Source organism: Mugil cephalus, chromosome 9, assembly GCF_022458985.1.
Source record: "Mugil cephalus isolate CIBA_MC_2020 chromosome 9, CIBA_Mcephalus_1.1, whole genome shotgun sequence".
NCBI classification, from domain to species: domain Eukaryota; kingdom Metazoa; phylum Chordata; class Actinopteri; order Mugiliformes; family Mugilidae; genus Mugil; species Mugil cephalus.
The window spans coordinates 2800037-2820182 of NC_061778.1; the positions used below are offsets into that span (position 1 = coordinate 2800037).

The window sequence follows — 20146 nt, forward strand, 5'->3', positions numbered from 1 at the left end:
AATATATTGTAGATTAAAAGGTTTTATTTGCGTGTTAAAGATGAATATCGCCTTTGATTTACATTGTGTCTGATTTGTTGTTTAAACATGAATCAATACTTGACATCAAAGTAGTCTGAACTGTGGCTATGTGATGCTAAAATAACATTTAAATATAAAAAATACAGAATACAACCACAATTAATGCACAAAACGTAGGTAACCACTGGATTAAAAAAAAGAAATGCTCACAAACAACTACTAAATAAGTACCACTGCATTACTGCCCATTATTCACAAAGCTGCTTTATATTTTATTTCATTTTTCTCAGTTATTCGTATATACTATATTTGTTTACCTTGTGTCTACAAATAAAAGCATCATAACTTAGTTACCTATTTTATAGTTAGTTTGGGGGTTTGGTGAATCCCTTCAGTAGTTTGTGCAACTCTTATGTCTCATCAAAATATATTTAAACTAGAATACTACACCAAAACTTGAGTGTTGACCACATGTTTATTATTAGAGATCTTATCTTTCACGTGAAGAGGAAGTCTCCTGAGCTTTTATTTTGAAACACGAAGCGGAAGCAGCGTGTGTGTTGCCGGTGTTAAACTTGACGTCCGCTCTGGTTTGGTATTTACTGTCTTCTCTGTCCAGAATAAACAAGAGAAAAGAAGAACAGCTGCTCAGACGGAACATGGAGAAGAAAGAGGGGACGGCTACGGCCAAACGGTGAGAAGCATTTTTTTTTATAAAACAACGCGTGTGATGTCTCCTGAATATTTATTATCTTTTATTGTTTGTCTGCTGCAACTTTCCGACACGAGTCCCAGAGAGAGAGAGAGACATGAAAGCTGCAAACTGAGGGGAAACAACAGCAGCTCTGCAGCTCTGCTTTTATTCTCAAATCATTTCTCTCTGCACGGGCTTTTAATCTGAAATCTCGTATCAGCTGCGCGTTTAATTGATCCGTCGGTGATGAAGTAAACATGTGTTGTGGGTAGATGTGAATGGTTGAGGCTTCAGTTGTGTGTGTTTGTGTGTGTGAGTCTTTGTTCACTATAACAGATGGATCCAAGGTGACCCCTTTTTTTAATGTTATGTTGCGTTCACTGGTTGTTTGTGACTTTTAACATTTGGTCTGGATTTTAAATTAGAGCACAGAGGAGTAGTAGTGAAAAATAAATAATAATAAAAGCTGCACAGATGTGGTTTCTATTAGGGTTAGGAGTTGATGTTTGCATATTATAAAAAAAAAAAAAAAATGTTGTTGGCTTATACTTAACGGACTAAAAAAGAAAAGCAGAACTTCCTGTTTTCCCCCCCAAGGTGTTTTGACCCATATTTAATCCACAGCCTGCAGTGTCTGCAGTGAGCTGGGAATAGCCGTGGGTGTGGACTCCTATTGTGTTTGTCCTCGCCGAGGGGGCAGCATGTCCAGGACCTGACATGACCCACGCTGCACAGCTCAGCTCAGCTCAGCTCAGCTCAGCTCAGTCACACGACAACAACATTTATCACCTCCATTCACATTAGTCTGTACTCAGATGTCCTTGTGGGGGTGTGATCGAGTCACGTGAGAGCTGGAAGTTAATAAACGAGTGGGGCAAACAAACAAGGCCTCTCAGGAGGAATGTGTAAAGCTCTGAACCGCTGTGGCGAAGCCCATATAAGCTGAGAGAAGTGATCAGAACACAGCAGCAATCTTCAACCGACCGAGGAGGAACTGGGATTAAACGTCAGGAATGTAAATGAGGTGAAACTGAAGCCGGTGTGTGTTGGTTCTTGTGCGCGCTGTCCTTACGTTACCCCCACACTGCAGGCGTTCAGGCCAAGTAGTGACGCCTGTGAAAACATTGCAGGCTCTTCCATAAATGTGCAGCTTCTTAAAGAGCCCAAACCTTCACGAGTCCTTCACGCCTCTGAGACGCTGTAAAACTTTACGACCTGGTGTGTTTGCTGTTTGCCAAGACGAGGAAGTTTTGTGTTTTGAAGAAGAGCGGGGGCGGTTTAATCAGTTCATGGGTGGCCGTAAAGTTAGTTTACACAAAGCAATTCAAACGCATCCAAGAGCCGATGTGAGTGTGAAGTTGTTTAAATTTGAGGTTAAAAGTTGTGTTTTTGCAGCGAGTTGTGTTGAAACTTGTTTCAACGGCTCCTTCCAACACAAACAAGTCCGAGCTTCATTTGTTTTTCAGAGCCTGCAGCCAGGTGGCCAAGGGACAACGTCCTGGTCCTCGCTTCTTTTCAGGGCCTTTTTTGTGAGAGTTCAGTCCTGGTTTCAGGTTCAGGTTGTGGGTGGTGCGTGGTTGCGTGTTTTTGTCCTTGCAGCTTTCACTTTAACAGCCTGTGACGTCGTGAGTGTATCAGCTGCTGAGGACGTTGTGTTCTAACTCTACTAGGTCAGTTTGCTGGTTACTGTACACACTGTATTTACTGTCTCGAGTTGATTAGGGAGGGAGGGAGGAGGGTTGTCCCTCACTGTGTTTTCCTGACACTTCACAGAGCACGATCAGGCCTTTGTGCGTTCACCCAGCACAAACACACACACACACACAGATATTGAGCAATAAGAAGTAGCCGCCAACATGCTCTCTGGCCGAGGACACTGTGTTCTCTGAGGTTCCTACCAGCTGTGTGATTGTAGGAGCCTATTATAGGAACAGTAGTTGTGGCATTTAGACGCATTTACCTGCACCATGTTGCTGCTAATTAGTTCATCACAGAAACACAAACCAGGGCTGATTGTTTTTCTTTCCCTGGTGATAAGCAGATTGTTATTGCCTTGAGTTTTACAGTGCGTCCTGTGCATAGACTGTATATAAATATGCACGATGCATTCCATCTTCCTGTAATTTGCCAAACTGATGCTACTTTTTTGGGGATACGAGCTGCGCTATCTCACGACTCTGAGTACGAGGATGGAGCCGCGATATCGGCGTAGATGCACCTCGTTAACGCAAATATTAGCAGCAGATATTAAATGCATCGGACACTTAGTTCCATGTTGTTATAACTTAACCTCCTGAAACCTGAGTTTTTATTTGTTATGTGTTTTTAATTTCTCCAAGGACCTAAGGAGTGTATAAACTAAGCATCATCTTTGAGCAGGACATTTAATCCCAATGTCCTCAAATGGGTACTTGCTAATTAGCGACGCTGTAGCATGTTCAGTCAAACTAGAGACATAAATAAGCATAAATAGACAATTAAAAATAAAAATAATTATTTTTACACTGACTGTGTGTTATATAAGGGTGTATTGACCCTTTGCTTATTTAATTCAGAATAAAATTCAGTTGTTGTAAAACTGCAAAATTACAGCAATAGTTTCCATCACGTGGCAGAAATTTCCACATAGATTTGAACAAGTTGAACTTATTTTTCCTTCCCATCTCGTTTCTTTTCTCTTTCAATCATCTGTCTCGGCCACTTAAGTTCCCCTCTGAGGGGCCGCGACCCCAAACATTCCCAGTTCACCCCCTCAGGATTCGACTCTGCTGGTGTGATTCTCAGGTTTTTGTTGGTGTGGGATCATTTGGTCACATTCCTCAGCAGCAGTTTGAAGCAGAAACGTGATGAAGTTGGATATTATCTCATTTTAACGCTCGATATGTGTGTGTTTGTTTGTTTGTTTGTGGTGGAACTGGTTAACGTTTGTCAGAAAAATCAATTTGACATGAGCTGCTGTGTCACATGTATGTCGACTGTCATAGAGCATAAAATAAAACATGAGGGCTGTTTCATTCACTGTTTTTATTCACTTGACACGTTTTTTTTTGTTTGTTTTGTTTTTTTTTCTGCATACCAGCACTTCCTGCCCTTTGTACATTCAGTTCCTTGTATATGGGGCAAAAAGGAAACTTGTCTGCAAAGTTGTAACAAACATTGCTTTAATCATGTGTAATGAAGAAAGGAGGATTAGAAGGCAGTGGGTGGTTTAAAGCAGAGGAAATCTCAAGCTGCACAAACATCTCTGCAAGACGTGACATATTGAGGGCAAACGCTGACCGTCGGTGCTTTTTATTCGTCCGTGCTCTCTAATCTAAACTCTGGTGATAAACAAACTCCCTCCACATGCAGTGAAACAGTGACGTCCTGCTTCCCTCCGAGTGCTGAGCGTGACTTCAGGACGTTAATCTTTCATCACGATGTTCCCAGAGAGGAGAACTTGGCTGCAGTCAGACGTTTGTACCAGTGTTCGTGTCTGTTTGTGTTCTCTAACCTTTGTGTACGAGCCGCCATGTGGATGTCGTAATAGCTTCGCTCTTGTTTATTGGCACGTGAGAAGAAGCTTTCTGGAAATTGCGTCGTCAGAGCTAATGAAGTGGTAATTAATTCATCTGTTCTCACAGGCTGCAGGTGGATCAATTGTTTGTGTCGATGACGAAGCAGCGAGGGTGTGTCTGCAGGAGCACAACTGATCAGCATTTTACTCCTTAATGTAAAAGACTTTACTGAACTCCAAACCTGCATTTAAGACTTTTAATTAATTAAAAGTGTGTGAGTGTAATCAGATAAATATACTTAAAATAAATACTTCTGCTTTTACCCCTGAGACCTGGCGTCCTTGTATGGGGACATGATTATTTATATTTGTAGCAGCTTATTCTGCTTCATTTAGTCTTCTTTCTGTCTTTGCAGAAGCAACGTTCGTTATTAAAATAATCAGTTTCATATTTTGTTACAGATTGGTGACTTTATTGTAACATACAGTGAAATAATCCCTGTGTCTAAAAATTAGGACACATATATTTCTATACGTCTTAAATCCTGCTGATCCCAAATACTTTTAAGATAATTAAGAATCATACCAAACAAAAGCTCAGGTCTCAGGTTAAAGCATTTTTCTATAGTTGTAGTTGAAGTGGGACAGTGTTGAGCAGGACTAGTTATTATTTTCAGGATGAATTATCTTTTATAGTCACACAGCTCTGATTATCAGTTTTATATCATGTTTGTGAGAACTACTCAGAGTAATTAGAGTAAATATACTTTTTATGGCAGTTATATTTTATGTCGTGTCTAATTTGTCTTCTCTGTTCTTGTAAAGCATCCTTAAGTGTCTTTATATTATTATGATTTTTTAGTATTATTTTTTATTTGAATATTTACTTTTTCGTTAGATTTCTACTCCACTACATTTATTTTAGTTTATTTTGCAAAATAATTTTCAAAAAGGATCTAAGTACTAGTGGGAATTCATTACAAAGTAGAGCATGAACTTTAACTCTGTTTGATTATTTACTGTTATAAACACAGTAGTGATGGTTCACGTTATATTTCTCTTATATCTAAACGTGTTTAATCTTTCATCTGCTTTTTAAATATGATTATTTAGAAATATGTCATGATTATCTGGATCCTCTCTGTCTTAGTGTCTTTAAGGAGGCAGAAGTTCATCCCGTCTGCTTCTAATCTGATGTGTGTTCAACAAGCACACGAGTGAAACCAGCTTGTCTCTTGTCAGCACATGTCTTAGTTGGACGGAGAGGGAAGAAAAGACGGGGAGGGGAGGGAGGGAGGGAGGGACGAGAGGGGAGGACAGATCTGGACATTTTCCCAGTGGCTGAAAAATAAGAAACATTCTGTTCCCTCCAGTTTTGGACGTTTCTCCCTATTTTTACCATCATTAGTTTTAATAAAAATATCCAGGAATGTTTAACGGAGCTGAACTCTGTGGTCACGAAGAGATGGAGACGTCCACAACACCAGAGCTCGACTAGAGGAGGGCTACACCCATCACCCATCACCCCATAGCACACACACAAAAAGGCTTCAGGAACAACTCACAAAAACAAAGTGTTGACCTGGTTCTCTGAATTCACACTGAAAGACTGAACCCGTTTATAGTTCTGTGTTTAATTAAAACTGAACCAGGGGAGAGATGCATTGTGGGGAATGAACTGACAGGGAAGTAAATGTTCAAGAGTGAGATACGATCTTTATTTTTTTTATTCTTTGCTGATTCTTGTCTCCTCACTGACGTCTTACTTTCTTCCTCTTGGTCCTATTTTGACTCTCATATTTACTCCCCCCTCTTTTCCCACATGTCCTCCATTCCTCCCTCCCACACACCATTTTCTTATCTTATTCTTTCCATCTCTTTATGCTTGCTAAATTCCCTGTCCTTTTTTTTTGTCTCCTTCTCGTCCAGGACCAGTTCGGAGCAGAGGAAGCTTCGTTCCCGTGATGCGGCCAGGTGTAGGCGGAGTCAGGAGACGGAGGTGTTTTACGAGCTCGCCCACACCCTGCCACTCCCACGGCGAGTCGCCACCCACATGGACAAAGCCGCCATCATGAGAGTGACCCTCAGCTTCCTGAGGATGAACCGCCTCCTGCGACCCGGTAAGAAGCTGCTTGACTGAAGCTTTAATCAGATGAAAATTCATCAAACTCAAAACAGTCTTAAGTCCTTTTTCTTTAGTCTCAAGCCTCCTTCGCCTTCATCTTCCCTTTTATGATGGATAGAAACTCACAAGCAGCTGTTGTTTCCCTTCAAGTGTGGGAACAGAATAATGAACTTATCAATAATGAAAGGATGAAGCTGAATTTATTCTGGTGAGATGAAAAATGCTGCAGGACGTGAGCGTCCGAGAATTGATTCAGTGAAGGGAAATAAGAAATAATTCACCTGACTCAGCTGTATTTTATGCTGTGACTGAGTGAAATAGAAGGTGGGAGGGAAACTCAAATATTTATGTTCATCTAAATTCCACTAGGCGCAGTCGCTGAGTTAAAGAAATATGTACGGGATGTTTTAACTGTCCGCTGTAATAACGTCCTGACACTTTTACGACAGATGGAGAACAGAAAGAGGAGGAGGACGAAGATCCGATGGACTCTTTCTATCCTCAGGCGCTGGCCGGCTTCATCATGGTGATGACGGAGGAGGGAGACATGATCTACCTGACGGAAAACGTCAACAAACACATCGGCATCACACAGGTGACACATTTATTCCTCTAATAATCAGAATAAAACGCCTCGTGTAGCCACGGATTTTAAATAACCAGATGTAGAGTAAACCTTTAATAACCTGGTAGACTGTTGATGCACTGGTTTCTCTCTGATTCCTCTCTGAGCATCTCGGCTCCACATGACAGAAACATGGACGTAGAAAAAAGATGAACTAAGTTGGAGACATCTTAGTTCTTCTTCTCCTCCTCTAGACATTCAGGGCTGAATATAAAGTTTGGAGAATTGTAAAAAGTTAAGTTAGAATCTCTAATTAGAAGGATTCAGTGCGTCACCAGATGTAAATTAGCCTGGAAATCGGCCCAACTTTCCAGCTTTCTAAGTTTTTTGCACTGGAAAGTTTGTTTGGCTTTGTTTCTTTAAAACAACAAAATTTCTGTTGTTTACACAAAACCATGAATGCCTACTTTTTCTAAAACAAGATTTGCAGGAGAAATTGATAAAGAATCAGATCAATAATGGCACCGGTATCAATAAAAAGCCATGTTAACCAACCAGCTATTCAGATTGAAGTCCTCATAGGCTCCTCCCACTGCAGCACACACACTAAGCATTGTGGGTAATGTGAGAGACAGAAAACTAGAAGCACTTTTCTTATTATTTTTTTAGATGTCGGCCAGGATCACACCCTTCATTCAGCTTTCACCCACACACAGTCACACTGCGATTATTAGCATCTGGGAGCTCACTTAGCATTTCCACTTTGCCACATTAACCACACCTACTTCCAATTTCTGACCAAACATAGAATAATACCAGGATACGACATGAGAAAAAAGTTCTGCCCGGTTGATATGAAGAATTCACGTAATTTTCTCATCCTACCTCGTGGCTCCAGGTTTTACTACACCAGCTGTGTGCTTTAATTAGCCGCTTTTTTACTGTAAGCCTCCGGGACGGATTGTGTGTAACCTGAGCAGGATGGAGGAGCCATTCCTTAACGTCTATTATTAGTTCTGTTTATGGTTGAAACACAGCTTGCTTACACGAGAGGACAGAACCACACAGTGACATGTACTGTCCTGCTGGTTTACCTGCTGAGGATTTAATCCTGTCTAGTTTGTTCAGGCTCCAAAAAAAAACTACCAAACCTGAAACAATGGAAATGGGATGTGGATAGTTTTTATTAGCAACATCTGTACAGACATGTATGAAGTACTGGAGACTCAGACTTGAGTAAAAGTACAACTACTATCAAAAAAGTCACTAGAGTAGAAGTTGAAGAGTTCTTTAAGCACCACACTTCAGTGGAAGTACTAAAGTATTCAAAATTACTAGTACTAAAGGACTGCAAGTAGTTTACTTTAATATGCACTACTCGAGTACTGAAACTAAAAGTACTAAGTATTGTGTTATGTAAAAGTTTGAATATCATGCTAGGCCCATGAGTAGGCTATTCATTCACAAAATGCTACATGAAATACGACTTGAACGATGAAAACAAAACGTAAAGTATAAAATTGCCTGTTATTGACTATGTTGAACTTTGATGTAAACTGACGTAAACAAAACTTTACAAAGAGCTCCCAGTACTGAGGCCAAACACAGCTAACAAGCTAACTAGCGCGAACTCGCTAGCAAGCTAATATTAAGCTAACTAACGTTAGTTAGCAATGACATTAGCCACAAGTAATCTTGCTAGCTGGACGTTAGCTAGCTATCGCTATAGCTTTAGCATATTCTAGCCATACCCTGGAAGAGACGTATGTAGCTTGTTTATTTTCTTGAGATTTACACTCCAGGTAAATGTAAGTGGATCAAACATTGTGGATCCACTTAAGGCTTCACTCCTGTTGGGAAGAACTCAACCACCACCAGCCAAACTCTGATTTACCGCTTCACCGTTTAGCTTTTAGCCGAGATCGGCAGCTTAATCGGGACCTTGTTTACATAGTAACGGTTGCTAGGATATATGATTGGACGATGACTGTTTGGGGGCGGGGCTTTACGAAAGGTCCAATGGTAGCGAGTAACATTAAATATGTATCAGAGTAAAAGTATTAAACTCATCGAAAATATGTAGTGAAGTAAATGCAAACTGATTAAAAAAACAACGAAGAACAGATACAACTTTAACCAAAACACGTTATTTTTTACACAAAGTAAAAACATTTTAATTTCCAGCCTCATTGTTGCATCAGTTAATTTATCTCTGACATGTTTTTTTTTATTATCATTATTTATTATTATTTCTCCACAGCTGGAGCTGCTGGGTCAGAGTATTTATGACTTTGTGCATCCATGCGATCAGGAGGAGCTGAGAGACCTGCTGACTCCACGCCCAGGTCAGACATGTTATTTATTATCACAATGAAGCTGTTTAAAGAAGATTTCCTGTTAAAACCATAAAGCAGCGCTAACAAACACACCCTCTGCCTTTGGCTAAAACAGGATTTAATCATGTGAGAATAACATCAGCTCATCTGCCTTGTGTCCAGAGTTTAAACTTTATCGTAAAGTTATTTCAAACTAATTATTCCTGAGGCGTCATCATTAAAAAAAGAAATTGTTATTGTATTGTTTTCAGGTGTGAATAAAAAATCGCAGACAGAGCAGTTGACTGAGAGGAATTTCTTCCTGCGAATGAAGAGCACCCTGACCAGCAGGGGGCGCACCGTCAACATCAAGTCTGCTACCTGGAAGGTGTGCTAGCACGCAAACATGCTTATTTATATATATATATAGGTCATACGCAGCATAACATCTCAACTATAGGCTTATAGTATGTGCCTATCTTATATAATCAATCCAAGCGAATATCTACAGAAAAATACAAAAGTCAAATAAACTATATAAATATAGAAAAAAGAAAAAACAAAATCAGTTGCTACAACATCTGAGCTATATCACTTCAAATTCTATTCCCTTTCCTTATAATCTTCAACCATCTTACAATGTATTAAATTTGTTTTTTCTTTATATATTTCAAAAATAAGGTGCCCTCTTAAATATCTTCCCACTCTTAATTTGAAAAAATGTTGAACACAATCAGCTTTTATTTTATATTTTTAATTGAACTATACCTAAGAAATTTAATGTGCCACCTTCAATAATAATCAATTAGTTGGTTCTGAATAACCCACTTTATTTGTTACCTGTTTAGCTCTTTTATTGTGGTTTAATTATGTGATGTAAATTTGATTTATAAACAGTTCCCCCATTATCTACCCAGTTATGTGGCGCATCAGAATCAGAGTAGACTTTATTGCCAAATGTGTTTGTACATACAAGGAATTTGCCTTGGTGTTTTGTTGCATGGAAGAAATATGTATATATATATATATACACACACATACATATAATGTGCCACTGTTATGTTCTATATGTGGTTTCCAACCAAGTTTGTGATCTATTAATTAATTAATTCTATTATTAATTCATTTCCACTCCACTTAAATGTAATTTCTCTTCTTTTTCCTTCAGGTCCTCCACTGCACAGGTCACATCCGTCCTTTCGGTGGCGTCTCCACGTCGCCTCCTGCCGACCGAGTGATGACGCTCCTGTGTGAGCCCGTTCCTCACCCGTCCAGCGTCGAGTTCCCCCTGGACACCTGCACCTTCCTCACCCGCCACAGCATGGACCTGCGCTTCACCCACTGCGAGGGCAGGTAACACCGACCTCACATCACAGACAGAGAGAGAATAGAAATAGAAATATGAGAGTCTATCTCTAACAGTTTTCTTCTTCCGCCTTTTCCGTCTCCAGGGTTACCGAGTTGGTCGGATACAAACCTGACGATCTGATTGGACGCTCGGCCTACGGGTTTCATCACGCGCTCGACTCTGATCACATCAACAAGAGTCTGCACACGTGTGAGTTTCAGTGTTTTACATGCATGGAAGGAAGGAGTCAGTATCTTCACTACAGATGATTAGAAGCTGATTTCGATGCACCGTCCCAGTGCTTTGTGTTGTGGTGCTAAACCAAAATCACCTAATATCAGCTGTCAAACCAAACTATGTCAAACCACATGTTAACGTGGTGGCATCATCATTTATATACGGGGATATATACAGTATAATATATACAGGTATTTTTCAAAATTATGATTTTCTTTTTCATACATAATCACACGTTAACCATTTTTGTCGAAATCAGAGGTGAATTACAGTAAAAGCAATAAAAGTTTTAAACGTTAAAGACGGAGGCCTCAGGTTTTTTCTAATTTTAAATATTCTGCAGCCTGTCTAGAGAATAAACATCTCAAACTGAAATCATCATTTAGTCCAGCAGGTGTCGTTGTGTTTAGAGATGAAATACAATACATTTCTCTCTGAGGACGTATTTTGGGAGATCGACGTTACTTGTTCATGTCCAGTAAAGTTCAGGGCGGCTGGAGAGTCATGCTGGGCTTCATGCTTGTATCTGTGGCTCATTCCATGGCTGTTGTTTTGTGTTTTGTTTCCACAAGCTGATGCTGTTTTGCAGTTTCTGGCTGTTTTATGGGGAATTTCTTTGCAGTATGTTTCCAGCCACACACAGAAATGGGCGTCATTGTTCTGTTCCTTTTTTATTTAACTAGTTTTTTATTTATTTTCTTTACAGTGCAGAGAAAAGCACCAAGTATCAGTATTGTTACTGCATGTATGACGCTAACATACACATCCTTTATCAAACTCAAAGTACAAAATTACAACGGTTCTATCACAGTATTAATGTAAAGTGCATATTGCAACTCAAATCAATGGCATCCAGCAAAAACATAAATAGATACAGGATTATGTCCAACTCTCCACATCCTGTCAGTAGCAAATAAACCTCTAACATGAATTAGTCAGACTGCAGAATCTTTGCTATGTTACTGTTTTTTTTTATAAAAACATTGAATGGTTTCCATGCACACCCATTTTATCTTTTAAGATATGAGTTTTTCTCTCTGTTGACACACAATGAGTCACTGCTCTTGGTTTTGTGGAAAGTAAACAAGAGGCCAAACGTTTAGAAGCAACTGGAAGTTTCTGTTTTTAATGCCTTCCTTAAAAACCAGCATGAGTTCTGTGTACGTTTAGATGTATTTACTGCACGATCAGACTTCGCTTTTTTCCCTCAGTTTACCTTTAGGTGTACATTGATGTTACCAGAACATTGCTGAATAAATGTGAGTAAAAGAAAAGAAGGAGGGTTTAGATTTAGGGTTGAGAGTCACAACTTCAGTGCAAAAGTAAAAAAAATCAAATTACAGCTTTGATTATTTACTTTAACTCTTTGGCTTTTGAGAGTCTGCATACGAATTCCTCCTATATGTCATGATTGAAGTAAGAAAAACTAAGTAAGTTACTCTTTCTATAATAATCATGTTTATTTTGATGCAAAAAATACCAATGAAACTCTGATCTTTCATGTACAAATGTGATGTTGCTTCCAGACGTTTGTGCTACATGTGATCAAATAAGATGGACGATGGGTCGGTTTTCTTCTCCTTAATCATCTGTTTCTCTGTTTCCCAAACCGTGCAGTGTTGTCCAAAGGTCAGGTGAGCACCAGCCACTACCGCTTCCTGGCGAACAGCGGCGGCTTCGTGTGGGCCGAGACCCAAGCGACCGTCCTCTACAGCAGCAAGACGTCGCAGCCGGAGGCCGTCGTCTGCCTCAACTTCATCCTCAGGTGCTTCATCGAGCAGCAGGGAGGCGACGATGTGAACAGAGCCGGGGACACAGGCTTTAACGTCTTCCTCCTCTTTTATCTGCAGCGCCGTGGAGCAGCCGGACGTCGTCTTCTCCGTGGAGCAGACGCGCTGCGGCCGCCTGAATAAAGACGAACCCCGCTCGCCGGTGCCTGCAGCAGAGGATTGTGGGACTTCAGAGTCTGACAGCGCGGCTGAAGATGATGCAGATTCGACTCCCGGCGACGCTGCCGATCTCTTCCTGAAGCTGAGCGAGAAGCCGGAGGAGCTGCTCCAGTTGGCTCCTGATGCCGGAGACGCCGACGTTCCTCTGACGGGAGGTGAGACGGACAGAAGTCGCCTCCCCCGGTTATTTATCCGCCGCTCGTCTCGTCGTCTGATGTCACCTCTGAACTTTTTTGCGCTTTTGTGTCCGTCAGGTTTTGTCGAGCTGTCGTTCGCCAGCCCCTCGAATCCGTCCAGTCCGGACTCTCTGCCGGAACATCCTCAGGATCTGTGCACTCCGGTGCTGAGACAGCTCCTCTCACCCATCTTCAACCCCATCACTCCTCCTCCATCGTCACCGTCATCATCATCACCACCACCGGCCTCCTCACCTGAGCCACTGCCGGTAAATACAAGACAGTAGAAATGCATCACGAGACACTTAAATCAGTACAAAGGTGCGACAATTAAAATCAGAAACACATGCAAGCATTCGTTTGTTTATTCGTATCATTCTTTTAGTTATTTTAAGAATTTTTTTATTTATTTATTTGTTAAGATAGAATATAATTTCTCTTTTAAGAAGAGGACATGTGCATTGTATTGCGCTACCTCCAAAAAAATAAAAAAGGGATTCTCTTTAATTTGTTAAATATATTTTGTAGTTTTTATATATGTAAATAAGTTTTTTTTAAATCAAACTTTATTTATGTAGCGTTTTTCATGCATGAAAGATGCAACACAAAGTGTTTTATATTAAAAAGAAACACCCCCATAATCCAGACCCTCATTCATGCACAAACATAGCACATAGCATAGCATAGCATAGCATAGCATAGCATAGCATACCGCCCACCCCACCCTAACCCACTCCTAAGATAAAATACAATACGCATTATGCATTAAATATGCATTTATTGCATAGTTTGTGTTTTGAAGTTACCTCTGAGAAACAATTAAAAGAGTTTTATTCCTAATTTGTCTGCAAAGTCATTCTGTTCAAAAATAAATAAATGTTACATTCTAGTTACCGTCTCATCTTTATATTTTATTTCCTCTTCAGAGCCCTGATGAGGAGGTGATGGACACCAGTGAGGTGGAAAAGTTCTTTGCTCTTTGGCCTGAAGATGCAGAAAAGAAAGGAGAAGCTCCAGAGGTAGAGACGTTTTTTTCAAAGAAAACGGACGTCCCTGAAAGTTTCAGTGTCTTTAATCTCTTTTTTTTTTTTTTTACTTCCTCAGGACATAGAGGGGATGGACTTGGACATGTTGGCTCCTTACATCTCCATGGACGATGACTTCCAGCTGACCTTCCTCAGCAGTTTGCCAGAAGCAGCCGACAACCCTCCGGCCTGTTCGTCTGAACCCGCGGCTGTGGCGCCTCCAGCGACAGCGAGCAGGAAACGGTGAGAGGCTGCGGCTCACGCTGAGGACTCGGTTCACGTAAATGTTAGAAGTGAGGACGTCTCTGATGTAGAGTGGACCCCGAGGACGACGGCTGTTATTTTTATCCTTGTCCTTCAATCATACTTGTGTTCAGTCCTGATATATCTAACGTTGCAAACATCAAAATCTGGTAAAGCACACATGAATTCAGCAGCTTGTCTGTCAAGTTGCAGATTTTTTTTTAGTAAATGTTAATTTCGTAATAAAAAACAGCTTTGGGGGAAATTTTAAGAAATTGAGATCTGATGTTTGTCCAGAGGGTGGCGCCAGAGGAGAGCCGTATATTAGAGAGAGTCTGTGCAACTCAAATCATGGCGCCATGTTTGCTACATCAGAGGTTAGATTCTACAGTGTAAACCTATGAGGCGGATTATGGACTATGTTAAAATAAATGTCTAATTTTCACCATTAACGCTCCTATAAATGTTATTACCAACGTCTGTCAATATGTCAAAGGTCCTCACTTAAATATCCCAGTGTCTACTTACTTTAAATATCTTAAATACATCAGTCATGGAGCTGTGTTTACCTTCTCCTCAGTCTCCGTGTTCATCCATCACCGTTAAAAGGCTGAAATTACTCAGAAAAATTATAAATACTCAGAAATAGTGAAAAAATAAACTAGTCTTGCTGTTATTTGGTATTATCATTATAGCATTAGCATGCTAGCCATAATAACTGAGTAGTAACTAAGCTACTAGCTGCTATTTTTCTAAGCCTTTAGTCCAGATAACTAGCTAGCATGAGGCTAACTTCAAACTTCATATATATTATCTGAATGGTGACTGTGTCAGGACATATTAGAGTTATTCATGCTCAGGTCACCTGTTCATTAATGCTTATGTGTCGTACAGTAAATAAGTTGAAGAGCGCGACTCTACATAAAATGTGAATATTAAACCCTGACTGATCTGCAGGTTTTATAATCTCTGTCCTTCTCTCGTTCAGCACCCACAACCCAGATGAAGAGATGCCATCTCAGCTGATGATTCAGGACAAAAGACAGAAACAAGATCCTTCCTCAATAGAAGAGGAACTTCTTCTCACCCACAGATTGTCGGTGAGCGGAAGAAGAGACTACACAAAATAGCTGAAGGAATTTCCCCTCTGAGTCTCGACTTTTCTTACAGAATCTGCGAGTAGATAATTTTTTTTTAAAAATTTGGCTGGTTTCAAACAGATGAGTTAAATACTAACAGAGCACAGGCTGATTATTAATCATCAGGCTTTCATCCAAACCCTGTTACACACTTTCTAAATGTCAGGAAAAAAAACACAACATCAGTGGAGAATGAGATACAGATTTTTAAATATTTAACGTGTTGTTCATTCTTTTTAAACTCCCATGTTCAGCGTTGTCTGGAGGAAACCGACCAATCAGATCTGGTCTTGAAGCCGAGCTCGGGGGGACGGAGTCAGCTGCTCACGGACCGAGACCCTGTTTTGGGCGGCATCCAGGGACTGTGTGATACTGCAGGTAAGATTAAAACACACACACACACACACACACACACACACAGAAAATAAGAAAATAATAACAACAGACATTGGACCTCGCTTGACTTGTCTCCCTCTAGTTGACATGTTATAGAACTTCAACTTCAATTGTTTTTAAACAAATGTCAAGATTTTTATTTGCAGAATAAAACTAAAGCATGTGAACAACACAGATCAGCCACAACATTATGACCAGGGAAAGTGAATAACATTTAAAGTATCTTGTGACAATTCAGTGTTTCTGCCGGTGAAACTTTTGGACCTGACATTCAATCGTATGGATGTTACTTAGACACGTAGCAGCCACCTAGACCAGACCATAGCAGTGACACAGAATGCAGCACAGATACAAAAACGCTTTAGGAACAACTAAAAAAAAAACATGATGAACAGCACAAGGTGTTGACCTGGCCTCTAGATCCCAGACTGATATGAAGTCTGCCCTGAGAGGCCTCTCATGAGTGAGAGGTGGTCATAATGTTATGCCTGATCGGCGTGCACATCTGTTAGAGGAGCAGCAGTGATCATTTGGTAGCTCTTTGACAGCCAGCGAATACAGATTTATTTTCCTTTGACTGAGGTTCAAGCACAATTTTTATCATACCTGTTTATAAATATCCATTATTATTTTCAGTTTGCATTCAGTATTAAGCTATTTAAATAATGCACAGGTTCAAATATTCATTTTTTTATTTTGTGCAACAGTCGGGTGCCGGTAACGTCTTCTGCCTCCATTTATTCCTTTATTAAAATATGTCGCATTCACGTAAATGTGAATTTTAAAATATATATATATATATATATATATATACATATATAAAAACTATGTCCAACCAACCAAAGGTTTTGTGACCTGTGTGATTATACTATTATTTATTAGATTATAGTCTGACCTGGATAATCTCCACATACACACGTTCAGTCACGATATATCAAAGAAATCTGTCATCAAAGCCGTTCAGATGTGAACTCAGTCTCGGTTCGTGTCTCTTTCAGCTCTGATGAGGGACATATTCATGAACCGCCCCCCTGACCTCTCCCCGCCCCTCTCACCGATGACCTGAAGGAGTTCCCACCAACCAGTCGAGAGTGAAGCCGGATCCGTCTGCTAAAAAAACGCTAACCCGAGCGCCCACACACAGACGCAAACACACACCGCAAACAAACGTACAAAATTCAGCCTCACGCCCACGGCACGAACACGCAGCGAAGCCCGACGCGACCCCGCTGTTTGTAGCTGAACCGGGACGGCCTCTTATGTCGGCTTTTCTCATCAAATATCTCTCACTGTGAAACCAAGAGCTGCTGACCTGTTGTAGATCAGAACAAGTTTGTAAAGGTGTTGTTAAGATTTGCTTTTGCTTAACCTTTAACCTTCACTTACACTTAGCAATTTTCAAGTGTTTCCAGTGTGTAGGATTGAGTCTCACAAGTAGCTCCTTCTTTTCCAAACACGAAGGAGAGTCGAGCTGAAACCTTAAAATATCCACAACTAAAATGTGGAAATGGAAATAATTACAGTTTCAAATTCTTTTTATACAGTTAGTGAGGAAAACTCAGGCTATTACAGAAACATGATCAGCTCTGATATAAATAGATATAAATGGTTTATTCTAATCTAAAAAAATACACAACAGATTAAAACCTTATTCCATTTCTGTTTGTGGTTTCGCCCTGAATCCTACACACTTACATTAAACACCTATTTATATGATTTCACAGATTATAGGAGCAAACAGCAGGTGGTGCTAATTTCCTTCATGCTACCAGTGTGACAGATTAATAATCCAGAGTGGGTTGAACAAAGAAAATAATAAATGAAGATGGAGACGTGTTTCTCTATGCAGCTACATTCAGCCGATCACGTTCGTCTGTTTCAGTGATTCTGTCGTGGTTTTAAAACGAGCTGCGTGCAACATCCGCCGAGTATGAACTCAGTTCTCTGTCTTTTTATAAAAAATAAAAAAAATAAAAAGTCTCACTGCAAACATAAAAACAAAAAAAAAAACCCTGCGAGTATCAGTGGCATTCTTCATATCAGTGGCATGTTTTTACATATTTTTATACGCTTTTTTTTTTTTTGTTTTTAAAATGATGCATTTACTATAATAACCGTTTATTACTGTGTCATCTACGAATCGATTACTCCTGGTGTTTGTTTTTAATCTTCCCGGGGTGCCAGGCGGGCGGTGCTTATCTCATCTAACTGAAGCCGTTTCCTAAAAAGACGTTTAGGGGGAAAATGATTGATTGTGAAACGCGGCGTCAAACCATAGACGGATGCAGTTTTATGTTATTAATTGTTTGAATCCATTAGCCGGCTTGTTTATATGCTGTTAGAAACACTAGTTTTAGTTTGTCTTTAAGTTACTACAAAATTTTACCTCGATGTAATGAGCTGAAAGTAGACATGTACTCCTCAGTTTTTTTGTTTTTTTTTTTGATTGACGAAATCTTGTCTTTATTTTTGTGTTCATGCTCTTTCAAAGCTCTTTGTGCCTTTTTTGAAAACAGGGAAACGTTTCCCTCTCGTCTTGTTTTGGTCTGTTACCTTCACACAGGATTCAGCTTCAAATGTGATTTTTAACACAGACGGAGAAGATCAAATACTGTTTTACTGTTGTTATTATTGTTACTATTACTGTCTATCCTGTATGTATCCTTGAGCTAAATAAAGCTGCTGAAGCAGAAGCTGCAGTGTGATGTGTTGTGTTGTGTGTGAGGAGTCATTTTAATCCACAGCACAGAAACTGAATTTATTCTACAACTGTAAATATTTTTAAATATTTTTTTAAATATTAAACCTGTAATTTGTTTGCATCTCTCCTGGGTCTGGGTGTTTCGTCACGCCCAACAACAACAGCAACAACAACAGCAACAACAACAACCGCAGCACACTCCCCTCTGAACTTCTCTAATCAGTTTCATTTGAGGCTCAGACGAGAGAAGTTTAATGAGGAAGATCTGCAACGTGTGCACATAACAAATACAAAAGAAAAAAAAAACAGGTACAGGTGTAGGCTCCTTCGTGGCCTACGTCATTGTGGTGTCACGGTTTTTAGCTGGAGACAAAAACCGAACCGACTGAAACCGAAAAAACCAAATCCACTGACTTGAAGTATTATCACATACCAGCCACAGACGTAGAAAACTTCGGTTAACTGTGATTAAAAAAAAAAGAAAAAAAGATAAAAGATTAGAGAGAGATAGTCATCAACAACTCTCTGTTTGCAGCACACATTTGATATCAGATCAGATTCATATCTAACACGTAATTATTTTCAGCCTGTAATGTTATAGGTAAGACTGTGACTGAAATAATGAATGTAGTCCCATCAGTCAACTTTTCAGAATAACACTCACAGTCACGTTCTCAGAGAGTGAGTGTATCAGTATATTCTCTAAAATATACGTTTTCCTCGTCCGTTCTTGCCAAAACAATCCACTGAAACATGCTAACAGGCGTTTACAGGCTGTTGTGTTTGAGCTGTTTTTGCCTCCAGTTAAGCCCCGCCCCCTTAAAAAACATCACACTGTTTACAAACGTGTCGTCTACGAACTTATTGTGCTGATTGTCCTTCTTACTATAATACAGTTTCGTCAACTATCTTTCATAACAACGGAACAAAAAAATTATGAAAACATAACAGAAACACATGCTCATCAGTAACCGTCATAATGTTAATTATATTTTATTATTTTTAAATAACATAATTTAATTTCTTTGTTTTGCTCAGTTCTTGTCTTAGATTCTCTCTGGGAGTTTATTATTCTTTGCTTTCTACATAATTTGTGCAGTTTTAAAGTCGACCAGATCAAAGAATTCAACTTATGTTTGCATGTGCATGATAATCTGCTGTTAGCCGTTAATTATTCTTATCGCCTTCTTTTGTACCTTTATTTATTTTCACATGGTAACTGATGTTTAGGTGGAGCTCAGTGTGCACCCACTTGATATCTGCTAAGTCACTGGGTTTTACTTCTACTTTTTATTCATAGTCACTGAAACTCTCTATGTTGGATCATCAACTTTGTTCAGAGCAGATGTAAAAAAAAAACAAAAAAACAGTGACTGTCTGAGAAACTGTGCATTCATTTATTCCTGTTTTCAGAAACTCACTCAACCGTCACTGACTCGAAGAAATTAAAAAAAAAAAAAAAAAAAAATCTTCGAAATCTTTGTTTCATAATTTCTAGTAACACTTACGAAGCTTCTCTTACAGCTCAGACTTGTGTAATTCAGGCCGTCATGTCGAGTCACTGCTGCTCAGTGTTCAGGGACAGTACAGTATGTCATGAACTGGTTATGGCATAATGAGGGTCAATGAGTTCTGAAGCTTTAAACTCTTCAAACTCGAGCTCAGAGAAAGCTTCAGTTCTTAATGGAAGTTTTGTTTCCGACCGTCTTCATTTAT

At 39.7% G+C, this 20146-nt stretch overlaps 1 protein-coding gene across 2 annotated transcripts; it reads left to right on the forward strand.

The window, feature by feature from the left end:
* The first annotated feature begins 571 nt into the window (after positions 1-571).
* On the forward strand, positions 572-18422 carry hif1al (hypoxia inducible factor 1 subunit alpha, like). Of its 2 annotated transcripts, none has more exons than XM_047594130.1 (15): positions 572-715; positions 6141-6331; positions 6786-6931; positions 9162-9246; positions 9489-9604; positions 10385-10569; positions 10668-10774; positions 12419-12566; positions 12652-12905; positions 13005-13195; positions 13853-13945; positions 14031-14194; positions 15183-15294; positions 15588-15711; positions 16728-18422. In XM_047594130.1, exons 1-15 carry the CDS (start codon positions 681-683, stop codon positions 16793-16795), a joined length of 2019 nt encoding a protein of 672 aa, XP_047450086.1. In that variant the 5' UTR covers positions 572-680; the 3' UTR covers positions 16796-18422. The 2 variants fall into 2 exon arrangements, with proteins under 2 accessions (XP_047450086.1, XP_047450087.1); XM_047594131.1 differs by lacking the exon at positions 572-715 and adding an exon at positions 732-1739.
* Positions 18423-20146: the final 1724 nt, after the last annotated feature.

Bases quoted from the DNA above. Each gene is read 5' to 3' on its own strand.
- hif1al (XM_047594130.1), top strand. From the start codon at position 681: ATGGAGAAGAAAGAGGGGACGGCTACGGCCAAACG. The intron at 6,332-6,785 runs GTAAGAAGCTGC...CTTTTACGACAG, and splicing joins GAACCGCCTCCTGCGACCCG to ATGGAGAACAGAAAGAGGAG. The intron at 9,605-10,384 runs GTGTGCTAGCAC...TTTTTCCTTCAG, and splicing joins TCAAGTCTGCTACCTGGAAG to GTCCTCCACTGCACAGGTCA.